Raw genomic sequence first — 16,977 nt, 5'->3', positions numbered from 1 at the left:
TAACATCAATTATAATGTTAAAAAAAGATTTGTATTTCAAATAAATGCTGTTTTTGAACTTTCTATTATTCAAATAATCAAATAAAAATGTATCATGATTTCCAAATATTATTTAAGGAGCACAACTGTTTTTAACATTGATGATAAGAAATGGCACAGGAAATAAAAAACATTTTAAAATGTATTAACATGGAAAAGAGTTCAAATGTAAAAGTATTTCACAATATCAATCTTTTGTTTTCTAGTTTTAATTAAAAAAAAATACAGCCTTGGTGTATTCTTGGTGTAAGACACTTCTTAAAAAAAAAAATCTGACCAACCCCAAACTTTTGAATGGTAGTGTGTAAGTTGAAAATAGTGATTAACAGCAGCATTTGACTAAATATTATATAAATGTTTAAATGACGGCAATATTACTGTAGCATTTTGTCAACTGCTGCTCACTGAAAAAAAGTAGTCGGTCAAAAGCTGCATGTTTTGAAAACACCTACATTTAGTTGTTAAGTTAGTAGTGTCACTATGATTTGACACTTTTAGTTTAGTAATTCCACAACAATAGGTACCATATAAACCAAGGAGTCCTTTAAGGTGCCACTCAGAAGAATGTTTAGTTTAGTTAGTTGTTTTTTTTTAGTATTTATTTATTTATTTATTTATTTTACTTAACAGAGAAAATCTATTACAGGGCCAAAAGACCAGGGGATAAAATATTCAGGGCCAAATTCTGAAGCAGGGTGGAGAGGGTGGATGTCTTTGGAAGCAGTGTAAGGCTGAGAGGCAGGAGTGGAAAATGAACGTTGCTCTAGTGTTAAATACATTGCACTCCTGACTGGTTAGTAAGAGGGGGTTAAAATCATCTGGGACAGAGTCATCCGTCAGAGCTAAGGACCAGGATTTCTCCGATGCCAGAGATAGAGCCTCCATCTCGGCTAGAGGAATCTAAAGAAGAAGAGATGAGCCAAGAGTGAGATGGGCAACCAGCACATGCATAGTTAGAAGACACGCTCAGACTTTCACACATGCAGGTACAATTAATACAACTTTATGTGGTGAGGTCAGTTCATTTTTGCGAACATAACAGTTCAGTGCGTTGAAACCAGGTTTGTGCAACATTCCAATTTAAATTCGAAGGTCTATTATATTCCAGTTAATTTTTTGAATTTGATCTGAATTCGATTGATGTAGCAAACAGGATGCAGAATTGCAGTTAAAACCTCAATGCAATGAAGTAGAATTAAAATGATTTGAAATCAAGACAAACTTTTAATGTTGGCTTGACAAAGCGTTGTTTAAAAATGTTGATGGATAGATACTGCTATAAATACTGTAAATTCTTCCTGTCATTCTGATTCAAATGCCAACTCAGCTTCCTGTGGGGTGTGGCCAATGCTATTCAAATTCACTTCTTCAAATCAAAATTTTGCCCAGCGAGCCCTAATGAAAACACCCCCCAAGTCCGCTGACAAGATGCACATTGCCTTCCGTCAGTAGCCATGATAGATAACGAAATGTTTAACGGTCCTCAGATATTAAAGGTATATAAGAGAAATAATGTGTAACCTCTTTCATAGATCCTAAATAAATCCTGCATACTGCACCGTTTAATCGACCCTGAGAATTTGGCTGGAACAAATTTTTGCAAAGTCATCAAAATAAAAGAGCCAGCTATTTCCATAAAGACATTACATATTCCCCAATTACATTTAAAAAAAGATTTTAGAAGCCTCAGTTTTTTGCAATGCTAATGCAATTGAATGAAATATTTCTCTGTGAAACAGACCAAAAGAGATTTTCTTGCATAATTCAACAGCGGCCCAGCTCTTTATCGATCCACACATTACCTCTTCGAATCCAGCCAGATGAGTCCATCACTTTTTGGGGTATTTATGATCTTTGGAACGAACGAGGCACAAATTTCACACAATTTTTGCGAGACTTTGTCACTCTTATGGGATCGGGAAATAAGTACACTTGGATATTCCTGGAGCAGAACCAAGTCCTTGCCTTCTAAAGAGCGCTGGAAATCCCAGAACGCAGAGGTGGTTTTGTAACTGACACACAGAAGCATCGGTGCTATTATGTAAGTTTAAGTGGTCCAGAGAGAGAAAAGGAGGGAGAGAAGAAGGGAAAAAAAGGCAGAGAGAGGAGTGAAGTGTGGTATAAGGCAAGCTGGGTGAACAGGGAAGCCATTGACCTGTTTCTCAGTGCAGTGCTTTCTGGGAAGGGGAGGCAGAGCGTAGTAGTGGCAGATAGAGCCAGATAGGTTGTCCATGAGGCTGAGCTCTCCTTCCAGTGAGCCCTGGATCACCAGGGAAACTGAGTCTAGCATAGGCCTCCGCTAAATGCCCCAGCATGGAAGACAGGATGAATGACGAAGAGAGAGAGAAAGAGTACAGACAGAGACAGAGGCAGAGGAGATGACAAGGGGTAACGTGAAAGACATCACACAGAGAAAAAACAGAAGAGAAATGAAGGAAGGAGAGAAGTTGCAGACTATAACACAATTAGTCAGAAGAAATATTTACAAAGGAATAAACAAGGACAGTTCACCCAAAAATGCTTTATTTCCATTGGAACACAAATAATATATTTTTTAAGAATTTGCTGGTGTTCCACAGAAAAAAGAAGGCCATACGACATTGGAACAACACGAGGAAAAATAGTAGAATTACAATTTTTGGGTGAACTGATACTTTAAATTAGAAGTAAACCAGTAGCACAGTTCATTTATGTGCTGAACAGAGTAGTAGAGCTCTAAACTTACAAAGATTCATTGCTCACAGGTAAAATACTTGATTATTTCACTGACATCCACAAGGTGGAACTAGAGCTCTATGAACAATTGCCCTGATGATGCGCAAAACATTTTGACACAGCCACACTAAAGAGGGCTAGAGGGATAGTTTTAATGATTGTTAACATTAAAAATGGCTGGTATTCTGGAAATAGCCTGCCTGCATTAAAAAAGAAGAGGCCTGTATCACTACTTTCCCATGGTACCAGTCTGACCTCCGACCACCGAGTTTATAAGGAGCAAACAACAGGCATGTAGGACACTAACAGAAACAGATGGACTTCCCCACTTTAAAAATAACAGTCTAGTGTTTTAAAACGTGTCTTTCGGTTAAACTAAAGATCGTTTATAACAAATGCATGTTATAATGCTCTGAAAAGCCCTGGCAAATACTACATCTGCATCATGACAGACTCATTTTTTGAACTAATAAATGGTTAATTGTTTGTTGGACACTCTTGATCACATTAACCCATGGAAAAAAGAAGCATATTTTATACATTGTCTGATATCAAGATTTTCATATCATATAATATATTTTAAAATATGGTCCGGATGACAAGTAAAAGGGATAGTTCACCCAAAAGTGCTCACCCTTTGCTCACCCTCAGATTGTTCCAGTTTTATTTTATTTTTTTCAGAGGAAATAAGATGACATACAAGTTTGGACACAACATGAGGGTGAGTACACTGTATGATGAAATAATTTTCATTTTTGGATAAAATATTCCTTTAAGCTGTATGCTGTTAATTACCATAGAAAATATGTTTTACTATGTACAAGCAAAAACCATGTTTACAATTATTCACTTAAATGGAAGTCAATGGCATTGCATTGGATTGGAAAAAATGTTAAAGCATGCAGTGTTTTAAGTATTACCACAAGGCTTAAACATTATGCATGTTTACATGAGACCAGAGTAACAAAATTGTTTACTATCTTCTTCGGTTCGTCTCATGACCATATAAAGCCAGTAAACCCTGCAAATTTCCAAAAAGGGACAAAAAGGGACTTTTCACATAGAGAGAAATCCACAGGAATTACAATGGTAGTGCAGAACCAAAATCTCATCTGTTTAGAACAGTTGTCCCACTGCTAAAATAATTACCTACTGCTCAAATAATACACATTTTGCAGATGTCCTACTATAAATTGACTAATATAAATGCTTTAAAGGGTTAGTTCACCCCCCTCAAAAAAAATTCCAATTACCTTCATGTCGTTCCAAGCCCGTAAGACTTCTGTTTATCTTCGAAACACAAATGAAGATATTTTTAATGAAATCGGAGAGAGATTGCTATCCCTCCATTGACGGACCACACAACTATGTCGCCTAAAAAATAGATTGTAAAACTAATATATATGAATCAAGCGGTTTAGTCCAAAATTTGTAAAGAGACTGGATCGTTTTATACGATTAACATTGAATTTAGGCTTTTATTGACACATAAACATTGATCAACAAACATAAACAGAAGCTGAACCATACTTGTTTGATTCATGAAAACAAACCTCATTGGTTCTAGCGGAAGCTAAAGCATGCTGAGTAACACACGAGGATGAACCGCATTGGTTCTCGCACGTCAAGCAAGCATACTTAAGCTTAAGTTTACCATATCTGATGAGTGCGTTGATGAATGTTTATACTGTATGTGAAAAAGCCTAAATTCAATCTGTTCATCATATATAGCAATCGTGTCTCTTCAGAAATCTTTGAAATAAACCACTCAATTCATAGGCATTAGTTTTACGATCTCTTTAAGAACTCTTTGAAGCATCAAAATGGTAGTTGCGTAGGTTGTCAATGGAGGGACAGAAATCTCTCAGATTTTATTAAAATATCTTCATTGTGTTTTGAAGATGAACAATAGTCTTACGGGTTTGGAACGACATGAGGGTGAGAAAATGATGACAGAATTTTCATTTCTGGGTAAACTAACCCTTTAACCAACTGTGAGCTGGAACCTTTTTCCTTTGTAATTGCACAGCTGTAAACAACTTTTCTGTTTGTTTTAACAAATTGAGGGACAAAATCATTTTCAGTGGTAATGGAGAGCATGCAGCAGATGCTTAAGTTTAATTGTACCAGGAACATTCCTTTTAATATATGCATCAGTGACGTCAATGGGTTCAGGCGCATACGGAAGCATACGGCATGTTGTCCATCTATCAGTATTGTGTGAAGTTAGATAAGAGAGCGCAGAAGTGGACATATTTTTGTAGGCCAACCCAGAAGTTATCTTTTTTTCGGGTTCCAAAAAAAAAAAAAAAAACTTTACGAATTTTCATGTGGCTTTTGGATTATTGCAGAAAATAAACTCTGTGACCAACAAAAGTTTCTGACTCTTTTGACTCTCATTTTGTTCATCATGATCATGTTCAAACTTTTCTGGCTTTTGAAGTCTAAATACAATCGCCAGAAGTAAAAAGCTAAACATATAGACTATAAACGAACTACACTATGGTGTAGTGGGATGAAAATGAAATGGCATGAAATGGAAGTCGCATTAGACTTTTCTTCTCTATTGTGACGTATATCCAAGTGAAACAAACCTGGCTTCTTGAACAAGAAAAAATGTAGGACAAGACTTGCTTGTTTCCATTGGGAATAGTTGTTTACTATTGCTGCGATCTCATGTGAGTGACAGGTTGTCCTACCCTTTTTAAGACAAAAAAAAAATCACAAGGGGGTTTTACTGGTGTATTTTATGTTGTATAATAAAACATGAAAATATCTTGAGATTGTGTTATCCACAGACCTTATTCGGGCATTTTACCAAAAACCCATAAAAAAATAAATAAAAAAAACATTGACTTCGGGACGATGAAACCAGCTAAAATGTTAACTTTTTCTCAGGTTTTTGCCTACAAAAATACATCCCTGCATCACTCTTTCACAGAAACAGAAAAGTTTCAAAAAAACAAAAAAACAAAAGCAAGCAGGACACCCCTGCTGGAAAAACAAGCTTAAGCTGGCTTCTAGCTGGTCTAATGTGGTTATAAGCAGCTTAGACCAGCTAGAAACCAGCTGGTATTTAGTCTGACTCATGTGTTGAACCTGGAAATGACACCATAGGAGGTACACACCTCTGACCTCACACCTAGCATTCCCACTCACCTCTAAAGGCGGCTCCAAATTATGAGGAGGATCAGGATCTGTCTTTATGTGATCTTCAGAGTCTCTGCGTATGTCTGCAGGTGGGCTGTCTGTGGGGTAAAGTGGCCCAGACAGGTCTCCAGAGACTCTTGAGATCCAGGGTGAACCCCCTGGCCCACCCATGTCACCAGGTCCGAAAGGTGGCATGTTCCCTCGGGATATTCCTCCATCTCCACCCGCAGCCTCCAGCTCCATCTCGGCTTCCAGCTCAGCCTCCTCCTTGGCCTCTTTGTTGCTTTCCTCCAAGTGTTTCATGAGCACAGCGATCACCACATTGACCAGCACGAATTGCGCCGTCAGGACGAAGGACACAAAATAAATGGGGGACACCACTGTGTTGTAGCAGGTGGTTTCTTGGGAGCAGTCTCTGAGCGTGTCCTGCGACGTGGACACAAATGAGAGTGTACAAATGAGAGGTTTGCTAACAACTGTATTCAGAACACGTGCAAAGCATTTAAAACAAAACTGTGTGCATCATTGAAATTCAGCACTATGAAGTGACTCTGTCCCACCTTCATAATGCCATTCCAGTTGTCCCCGGTGGATACACGGAACAGCAGGAGGAAAGCCATGCCAAAATTCTTGAATGTTGCGTAACGGCCGAGACCTTCACAGGGGTGCAGCTCATCACATACTGGGACAGAAACAAAATGTCAGAGGTACATACATGGAAATGTGCAAATCTTCATATGTTCATAATGAACAAACACACCCTACATCCTATGTACAATGCTGTGAAAAAGTAAGTGCACCCCATGAAAAGCTCGTTCCTTTTTCATCATATGGGCATATAGATTTCCTCAAGCATCTGCTCTTGGGGTGAATTTGGTACAACAAAATGGTTTCTATTGAATAGCTTGAAAATGGCTTTAAATCCTTTCCCAGACTCATACGTGTCAGCAACCTTTATTCTGAGGGGCTCAGGCAGCTCTTTTTCTTTCTTTTGGCATGATGGAACAACATACTTCAATGCTTATGACCAAACTAGACCAGGGCTGCATTTCCCAAAAGCCTAAGTAGATCATAGAAACAGTTGGCAGCCCAGATCAGTTTTTTTTTTTTTAGGTTTATACTACACAAGGTGTCACTCTACTATTTTAATGATGCTGTATTCACTTGCACCTGATTTAAATTTTGATGTACACTTGATGTAGTGAGAAATATGCCAAATGTATATTCAAAGACTCAAATTATATAAATGTACCGTATTACCTTTTATCCACTGGTGAAATGGCATTTAAATGTACTAACTTTCTATGCAGTGCACATACAGTATATAGACAACCATTTAAATCTAGATAAACTACTCAATCTCACTAAACAATTTGGTTGGTGGACTATTAATCGACCAGTCATCAATTTAGCCCAATCCTATGTTGGGAAGAGACAGAAAAAAATTTGCCTTGCAGACAGTCAATCTCAGTTCAGCCAGCAGATGCCATATATTGAACTTGGACAGCATTGTAAAGCTGGATGTGAATTATGAAGTCTCTATGTTTATCTTGAGCAGGCTGATTGGAAATGGAAATGACATCAACCCTGGTATTGTGCTGAGGTGCAATGAATCACGGCAGGCTGTATTCAGTAAACCAGTGCCAAATGTGCTGCCACGTATTCTAGAGAAAATCTGCTGCAGGTACCATATTTATGGTTTGCCCTTACAGACATTGCCGGAAAACTTTTGAAAATATGTGAAAGTGACCTCACAGCCATTTAAAACAAATAAACAGTAATAAATCAAGCAATTTAAAACACAGTTATGCTACATTAGAGGATTATAGAGTTACAACATCAGTGCCCTAATCAATGAATAGAGAGATGGAGAACGCAGTCTATGTACCATTGTATTGAATTGTACCATTGTACCAATGTATCTATGTACCATTGTATTGAGTGTTGTAAAGTATTATATTAATGTATTTACACTTTGTTGAGACACTTCCATTGAAAACCCAGTTTCCAAACCTAATCATATACAATTTAATTTAACTTGATACATTTTAATGTGGCACAGTCAATGAAAGTTAGTTTGACATCTTAACTTTAGATTTATTTCAAGTTAACTTAATATTGTATTTTTGTATAGAGCATATTTTAAAAAAAAATTAAGCGAGAGGGGGAGTGTTTGTGTCTGAGTGAATTAGACCACAAGAAAAATGGCCCTTATGTATGTGTTTTGTTATGCTTACTCAGGTCACCAAACAGCTCTACTCCCAGAGCAGCGAAGATGAAGAAGAGCAACATGAAGAGAAGACCTAGATTCCCCACCTGTAGAGAGAGAGAGAGAGAGAGAGAGAGAGAGAGAGAGAGAGAGAGAGAGAGAGAGAGAGAGAGAGAGAGAGAGAGAGAGAGAGAGAGAGAGAGAGAGAGAGAGAGAGAGAGAGAGAGAGAGAGTTTGTCATGGAACGCAAAAGAAACTGACAGGGCAGACAGAATACCACCTGTGAGGAGCCAATAAGAGGGAATCATGAAGTGAGAAGATGACAGCTGTGTTCCACCTGATTAGAGCTTGACAGTTTTGTAAACTTAAGTCTCAAACTATGCTGAAGCCATAGCCAACTGCAGCAGTAGTTTTGCACATGTTAGCACACATTCCAGACATGTTGATGGGGGACAAATCTGCAGTCTTGTTTTCTGATCTCATTCCTCTTTTCGCTCAATCAATAAAAAGTGTCAGAAAATCATAAATAAAATGCTCATATCCTAATGAAAAACCTCAAAGTTATTTAGCACTTGGTCAATTTTATAATTTGCAAAGATGAAAATTATATCTATTTTTACAACATTTAAAATAACTTCACTATATTGATTTGAGTGTATTTCTGTCATGAAAATGTTTTGGCATGGTAATGGGTATGAAAATGTTGATATTTGGTCTTGGCGGAAAAGATCTGATACACTGCGGCTACAGAGCAAGTATGGGACTTGTTACTGCAAATACATACATGACACGCTGCTGTGAGCAAGTAAGACTTGCTGCTGCTGTACAATATAGCGTACATGAATTACCCGTAGCAGATCTATACAGGTGGAGCTGGGGAAGGTGGAGGGTTTCTGAAAGCACTCTTCACTGCAACAGTAATTGCTAACTAAGTATTTGAAGGTTGAGCATGCAAGCTCATTGGCTCCTGATACAACAGGAACCAATCAGTTGTGCCCTATAGAGAATGATGTGAATGCAAGCAGGTTGAGTTAAGGACCTATTAGACTGCGCCATCTAGAGTTTCATGACATAACTTTGTATTTCGCCAATTTTGCCCTGTCATCCTGAGAGAGAAATAATAATAATAATAATAATAATAATAATAATTTAAGGAATATTTTCAGTATATTGAATTTGTGTATAGCAGTGATGCGCGGGTCAATGTATAAACAACCCGCACCCGACCGACGTTTTCAACTAACCCGCCCGCAACTCGGACCGCAAAAAAAAAGAAAAGAAAATATTGTAGCCTACCCGACCCGCTTCCTGACCCACATTTTTTAAAAGTAGTAAATGCTCATCGTAGCGACATTGGGCCATAGATGTAGGAACTAGGGGTGCTGTATGATATAGCCTAGTGTTATGTAATAAAGGCTTGATTTATTCATTTATTTCGTTTCATTTTCGTAACAATTAAGATGCTGCATATGTGTTTATCCAGTCTAATCGAAGTGTGCGTCCCTCCCCTGACTTTCCCAACAAAAATCCCGCCCCTCTCAGAAAATACATAAAACTGACGTTACTGAGCTATATGCGTTTAAAAGTAGCCTATTAAAATGGTACAATGGCATTGCTCAGTTCAACGTGTTGGGAAATCGGGCATTTTGTCCCGCGTCAGGATTTATTCAAAAGTTAATAACGCTCAACATTCAAAAGGTAAATAAGGATTTCCCACTTGTATTAGTAGACTTAGGCTATTTCGCCACGTGGATGCCCAATTGAAGCTGTCACAAGCACAACATTTGTGTATTTGCGGATCTTCCACTCCCCAGTCTTCACCTTTTCACTTGCCTCCATCTCTACCTGCAGACTGAGCTTGTGCGTCATAAAAGTGTAGGCCTATGTAGTTCATAGAAAATTGTGTCTAGTACTATATAAATTACAAAGGTTTAATTGGCATCTTTATTTCAAACGACCCGACCGACCGCGACCCGAATATCATTCAAAATATTTTTGGATGACTCGTAACCACGGGTGACCGCAGGCACCCGCTCATTTTGGATCAACCCGCGCATCACTGGCGTATAGACAATTTATTATTAAATATTCTTTTTTTTCTTTCCTTTCTCTAATCAAAACGTTGAGCAACAAATTTGTCCTGGGAAATTTGTTTTGTATAATTGAACATAATAATGTATTGTTTTGTGGTATTAGTTGATCGGTCTGACTTAAAATATCCCATCCTGTTATATAAATGATAATCAGTTTGATATTATGATAAATGGTAAATGTCTGAAGATGGTTTAAAAATTAACAAAATCAAAGTACATCACATTAAAGTCAAGTTTTGCCAATTTTGCCCCATCATTCTGAGAGAAAAAAACCCTTTGTTTTAATTTACCTAGCAATATTATATTAAAAATAATAATAATAATAATAATAATAATTATAGTTTAAGTGCGTGAACCCTGTTCTGGTATACCCTTATATAGAAAATTACACTGCATAACAGGAAGAACCCACCTACACCCAGCTGGATTCAGAGAAGAATCACACGAAACATATAACGATCACAGAGTGGTTCATGCATGATTGAAAAATTAGGCAAACGGAGGAAAACGGAAAGGAATCAGAGTCAGATTAGAAGTGCTGACAAATCCGATTGCATTGACATTTCTTTTTCCAAGGCTGGCTATTTTCCCACCCTAATCTCCCTTAAGTGCACTCTTCAGCCGCTGGATTCACAGTGATTCAAGAAACAAGGATCAAGCTGACACAATCTGGCAGGATATCTCAAAACACTCTTATGGATCAGAACACCTCTCACAAATTGCAGAAGAGTGGATCAATAGCCTAGAACCACAAAAAGCCACTTTAAAACAAAATAAGAAACTGTGTGAAAGTCACAGCGACGGAGTGAAAGGGCGTTAGGAGGCGGCGGCTAAACATGGTCTAATCCAATTAGTGACAATTAGTTAAATGTAGAATTACATGTCTGATTTTCTAAGCGCATATCTGAGGAGAGACGGGAATTAATAGTGTGTCCTGTGGTGCGGCATGTTTCCAAATCAAAAAGCCTGCAGGAGGTGGTGAAGCCTGATGTTATCAAAGAATGTGCATGCAGGAGATTTTCTTCTCTGGCTTCTGCTATTCTCCAAGCAGCCCATCAGAGCCAATCTGCACTGCTGTGGCCTCTTCATGGCAGATTGACTATGGAAATGAGGCCTGTGGAGAGCGGAGGGGCCACAGGAGAACAGGGAGCGGGGACCGGGAGCTCTCTCGCAGCGCAGGATTCATGGGATATGAGTGAAGAGCGCAACTTTATGAAGGAGAAAGACAAAAGTTTTGTGCAGTACCTGAGGCAGGGCCTGGATCACAGTGTCAAGCAGAGCTCGCATTCCCACGGCCATCTTTAGTAGCTTCAGCACTAAAAGGAGAGGAGAGCCAGCTTATACACAATCTGATCAGAATACAATTTAAATGGTACTTATTTATTTATTTGATTTGATTTTTTTTTTTTTTTTTTTTACGCTTGTGTGTAAATGGATATACTGATACTGATAACCTAATCATTATTTTCATGTTATGTCCAATTGTTGGCCATAACATGAAACTAATGATTGGGTTATATCAGTATTTCCATAACATGAAAATACTGATACTGATAACCCAATCATTATTTTCATGTTATGGCTAACATTGGACAATATTAAAATCCTATATTTTTTTCTAAAATAAATAAAAAATAAAACACTAGTAAATAAAATCAGTGAATTCAGGCATCACAACATTATCATGTATAGCATGAAAAATTGATTGTTATCAAACTATTATTGTTTTAGTGAGATTACCAAAAAAAAAAAAAAAAAAAAAAAAATCTAAATGTAAAAATAGGGAAAGTGAGCATTCACAATCAAACATCCAGTATCGACTGATATACAATACTGAAAAGTTTGAGGTAAGTACGATTTTTAAAAAAAATGTATAAGCATAACGTGCTTATACCACGGTCACTTGCCAAATAACACATTTTTAAAACATTAGTTTATATGTTAATTAGTTTTACAATCGAAATCTAAAGTTTTTACAAACAATAACTTGGTTTCCCTGGTTACGCCTGACGGTTTATTTACTACAGTAGGTGTCCTCTATCACTTTTTAATGGACACCCTGCAGCCAATCAGAATCAAGTATTCACCCAGACCATGGTATAATTATAAATAATAATATTGTGAAATTGTAATACTATTTAAAAGATTATATTTTAATATTTTTAAGTTTGATATATTTTTTTTTTTTCCTATGATGGCAAAGGGGTTGTCAGCTAGAATATTTTAACCTTGCATGTAAAATGTAAAAAATAAAATAAAAATACAGACACCAGACTTTATCAGTCCTACCAGGACATAACTTTTTTCTTTTTCTGGTAATTTTTGCAATAAAAATGACTAATTGTGTGCTGGTAATTTCCAGAAATTTGTGAAAAATGTGATTTATTTTATAATTAGGATACCACATTTACCATATTATGAATCATGTTAGATGCACAGTAGTCATACATGACATTAGGACATTGTTGATTTTATGTTGTATTCAGTGATCATGGAATCGCAAAAAAATAATTACCAATACAGGTATATTCAATTTATTACAAATAGGAGTAAAACTAAATCATGCTTCTAATTTTGACAAAAGTGGCATTTGAGAAAATAAATAAATAAATTACCTTTATGTTCAAACTGTGAAACTCAAACTGTGACTCGATCTTTTATCAGAGCCCTGATTGGACAGAAATAAATGCGACTCACTGTGTCTTTAAAAGTGGCCAGTGGAAACTAATTCTCGTGTAATTTTCTCAGTGGTCAGATCACAGAGAATGTTATTATTGGGGTCGTGCACTACACACACGGAGCTTTAATGACGGTTGTTCAGCCATGGAGGAGATGCCATTGTGGAGGTTTGGTTAATTGCAATCAGGCCCTTAAGAGGATGATGCCTCTGAACTTTCATTACAGGAATGTCTGAATGAATCCAGTAGGAAATAGGCTGCGAAGACGTAAAGGCATACCCTTACTCGCACATGCACACACACACAAACACGCTTGTGCGCACACACACCTGATGAGAACACAGACATCTGAGCAGGTGTGTTTGCTTGGCCATCTCTGTTGAGGGAATAATCAATAAAGACTCGCCAAGCAGCTATTTCATTAGAGGAAGAATAATCGTTCCAAGCAGACATGCACCCCAGCTTCCTACACTGTGTGTGTTGTGAGTGTGTGTGTGTAAGAAATAAGAGTGGCTGTGTGAACTGAATTTCTCATTACAGCCATCTGGACTCTTTCAACACAGACTACGGCTTCTGCTGAGCAGTCTGTGAAACAACAGAGATCCCAAGGGTGACACACACACAACCGGGTCTGATCTACTGAGGCTAACAGGAGGAGCCGCTGAGGAGTGTAAACTTTCACAGGGAAGAAAAATGGACCATGTTTGTATGGAAGATAAGATGGAAGAGAATACAAACCCCGAGCGATACGCAGCACTCTCATGATGCGAATGATGGTTGGGTTGATGGGAAGGGAAGCGTTGACCTCGATTTCCTCCAGTGTTATGCCCATTATAGACAACAGAACAATGGCAAGATCCAACTGGTTCCACCTGTGTAAAGACACGTTATGTTAATTAATATATCAGAATAATGCTGCCTTATGTAATGTTAGAATGATTGTAGAATGATTGTTTTTTTAAAGAAATAAATTTTCACTTTTATTCAGCTTGCATTAAATTGATCGAAAGTGACAGTAAAGACTTTTATATTGTAAAAAAAAAAAAAAAAAGTTTTTTTTTTTAACTGAAAAAAGTTTCCACAAAAATAGTCCACAGTGCAACTGAGTTTAAACTCTGATAATAATAATAATAATTTTTTTTTTTTTTTTTTTTTTTTTTTTTTACTGCGTACCAAATCACCATATTATTGGAATGATTTCTGGAGTAATGAAGACTGTAATTCCTGCTGAATTCAGCTTTGCCATTAAAATAATACATTTGATTTAAATATACTAAAATGTCATTTTAACATTGTAATAACATTTCACAATACAACAATTTTACTGTATTTTTGATCAAATAAATGTCCTTTTCTGAATAAATGCAGCTTTGGTGAGAATAAGAGAAGTCTTTCAAAAATATAAAAAAAATCTTACCAACCCCAAACTTTTTTTTTTTTTTTTACATGGTAGTGTACTATATTTACATTAATGTTTTATTTACCTTCTTTGGATTAAATTAAATTAAATTGTTTATAATTTAGTTTTCTTGTCAATTTATTTTGTATTAATGTTGTCTACTGTTGTCAGATGGCAAAAGCTGCAACAAAACTACATAACCCATAATTCTCTGTGACAGGACACAAAATATTACATTTTTAATAGAAAATATAAAAAATATATATTAAAAATACATTGTTGAAGCATCAACTGCACGCCTAATGTGCATCCCTTTTGTTGTACCAAACTGTCTAAGTCAACAAGCAAAAAAGACAGAAAGAAATATGAAATTGCCCAATATGTTAATTTTTAAAATCACTTAAGAATAAATCACAATATGACTTCCTCAGTCTTACAACTTCAGAAAAGGACTTGAAGGTAACGTTGTATCCTTCAAAAGCATGCAATACAATTCCAAGAGTCAAAAAACTGAGTCTCTTTGATCAAAGAATCATCATTTTGAGCAAATAACCCTTATTTGACCCTGGATGTTACTCTTTTCCAGCAAGCTTCTCATCATGATCATTGTCTAAATATGGCTTTAAACTTTGCTGCTAACTTTAAATAACTCCCCCTGAGGGTCAAATATAACACTGTCATGGGTGAGGTAGAGCCTAGAGCCTGTTTTAGGACACCTCAATTTGCTGGGGCCTGCAGCCATGAGAGGTGTTTCATTAGAAATTTTGGGAAATTGAAGTCAAATTATTACACAGAGCATTTCTACATTTTTCCCACCACTTCATTTGCTAAGGGGCCCGTGATCAAAGTGTACTTCTTTCCTCCTGCAGACTTGGAGCGTGTTGCAAGAAAGAACAAATCAAAGTAACAGAAAGCCATTTCAAATGTTGTAAATCAATAAAAAAGAACAGCATGCTCTAAAATGTTTAACAGTAGGGCCTTTGGTGAGAGATTCGTTTTGAAATCATAACAATTATGTTATGTCAAAGTTTTCATTAGTATGCAAATAGCTGCTTTACATTTCCCTACTTATTATGCGACTGAAAGAAAAAGCTGATAATATGAGAACTTCTAATGGCCTATCAACTTCACTAAAGGGTCTAATTGACATATTGACTGATTATTCAAGACTAATTAAAAGAGTAATGGATCACTTAAACTCTATAAAGAAAAGATGTTAAATTGTGCCTACACATATAAAACTGTAACATTGGACATTTAGCACTTCTTTGTCACTAATTTAAGAGGAATAAATGTAATTTAAGAGTTCTTGCTGTTTAAGCCCCAGGCAGTGTGATTTTGCATGCTTCAAGATGGGTTTCTTTTACCAAAACCACAAGTGATATAAATTCGGTTCTTGTTTTCCACCGCAGACGCCAGTGCATTCAGCCCTCGATGTGCTTCTGACGGTCAGAGGCAAACCAATGCATCTCAAAGCTGTGATATCATTTCAAAGGATGTGGCTTTAGGACTACTAAAAAACCCTATTGTGTTCACACACACAAAAAAGAAAAAAAAAAGAAAACAGAAAATGGGGGCATTGGAGCACCTCCATGGGAATGGCTTTACTGTAAATTTCTAATTTGTTTTGGATCAACTACCTTAGGTGTAGCTTTTGAGAGGGTCACGTCTACTACCTGTCCTTGAAGAAGCGGCGGAATCCAAAGGCAACAAGCTTGAAGACAGACTCCAGTACAAATATGATTGTGAAAATGTAGTTGCAGATCTTCAGAGCCTCATCCAGGACCTGTTAAAGCAGAGAAGTTGCAAAGAGAATGTAACAGTGAAAGTACAGAAGTGAACAAGCATATTTCTACTCCTTCAGAACAATAAATAAACACACAAACTGTGGTCTATGAATGGACAAATAGGTCAATTCATAGTCAATCTGTGGAAAAGATGAGTTATTAAAGGTGGTTATTAGCACAACAAAAACAGTCAGTGGACATTGCCAGGGATCTAGCCTTCCCTCGTCCACCACACAGTAATTAAGTCCAGGCTAAGTGTGACGGCACACCAGAAAATCAATTGATTTTGTTCACGGAATGAGTGTTAGTGGTCAAAGCCTAACAATCCCCTTTGCTCCACTTTCTTCAATGTTTTGTAGGCCACCCGGGCTCTAATTAAAACAGACTGCACAGGTGAGGTCACGGACCTCCATTAATGATGGGTGAAAAACCTGGGAATCATCCCAACAGAGTTGACTAGGGATTGTAAACACTAGTTTTGATTTGAAGAGAGATAACATACCATACATACATAGTACATATATACATATAGACAACCAATTGAAATAACCATTTTTATAGTGATCTTTTACCATCAAAAGTGACCTTTGTCATAAAGGAATGAAAAGAACATATTACACCACCCAAATTATTCACAGAAACCAATGTAAACTCCCAGAACTTTCTGTTAACTCATGTTATTATTTTAGTCCTCTATTGAATATTCATGAATTGTCTCTATAGTGTTATGCGAGGGGGAGAGACTGATGAGGGAATATGCATACATTTCAGTGCATACACTTCAGTGTGGTTTATTTTGGTGAGGCATTTCTCTCATAAGGCTTTTTTATTCACAGGCAATGGTATAAAATGTCCTGGAGCAGCACAATGAAAGTGCAAATAAGTATAATAATATAGAGAAAAGTAT

At 36.9% G+C, this 16,977-nt stretch overlaps 1 protein-coding gene across 3 annotated transcripts in view; it reads right to left on the bottom strand.

Annotated features, from left to right (window-relative positions):
• The window catches only part of cacna1g (calcium channel, voltage-dependent, T type, alpha 1G subunit), a 211,292-nt gene that overhangs the window by 12,058 nt on the left and 182,257 nt on the right, over positions 1-16,977 (bottom strand). For all 3 annotated transcript variants that reach the window (XM_079851286.1, XM_079851287.1, XM_079851288.1), the window contains 8 exons: positions 15,960-16,069; positions 13,623-13,756; positions 11,452-11,522; positions 8,142-8,220; positions 6,465-6,586; positions 5,914-6,330; positions 2,195-2,338; positions 817-939 (listed from right to left, as the gene is read on the bottom strand). In XM_079851286.1, coding sequence (XP_079707412.1) covers positions 817-939; positions 2,195-2,338; positions 5,914-6,330; positions 6,465-6,586; positions 8,142-8,220; positions 11,452-11,522; positions 13,623-13,756; positions 15,960-16,069 — 1,200 coding nt within the window. The remainder of the gene's footprint in view (positions 1-816; positions 940-2,194; positions 2,339-5,913; positions 6,331-6,464; positions 6,587-8,141; positions 8,221-11,451; positions 11,523-13,622; positions 13,757-15,959; positions 16,070-16,977) is intronic.

This window comes from Squalius cephalus (assembly GCF_949319135.1).
Source record: "Squalius cephalus genome assembly, chromosome: 19".
Taxonomy (NCBI): domain Eukaryota; kingdom Metazoa; phylum Chordata; class Actinopteri; order Cypriniformes; family Leuciscidae; genus Squalius; species Squalius cephalus.
Note: the sequence above shows the minus strand (reverse complement) of the source record. Positions and strands in the feature narration are given on the sequence as shown.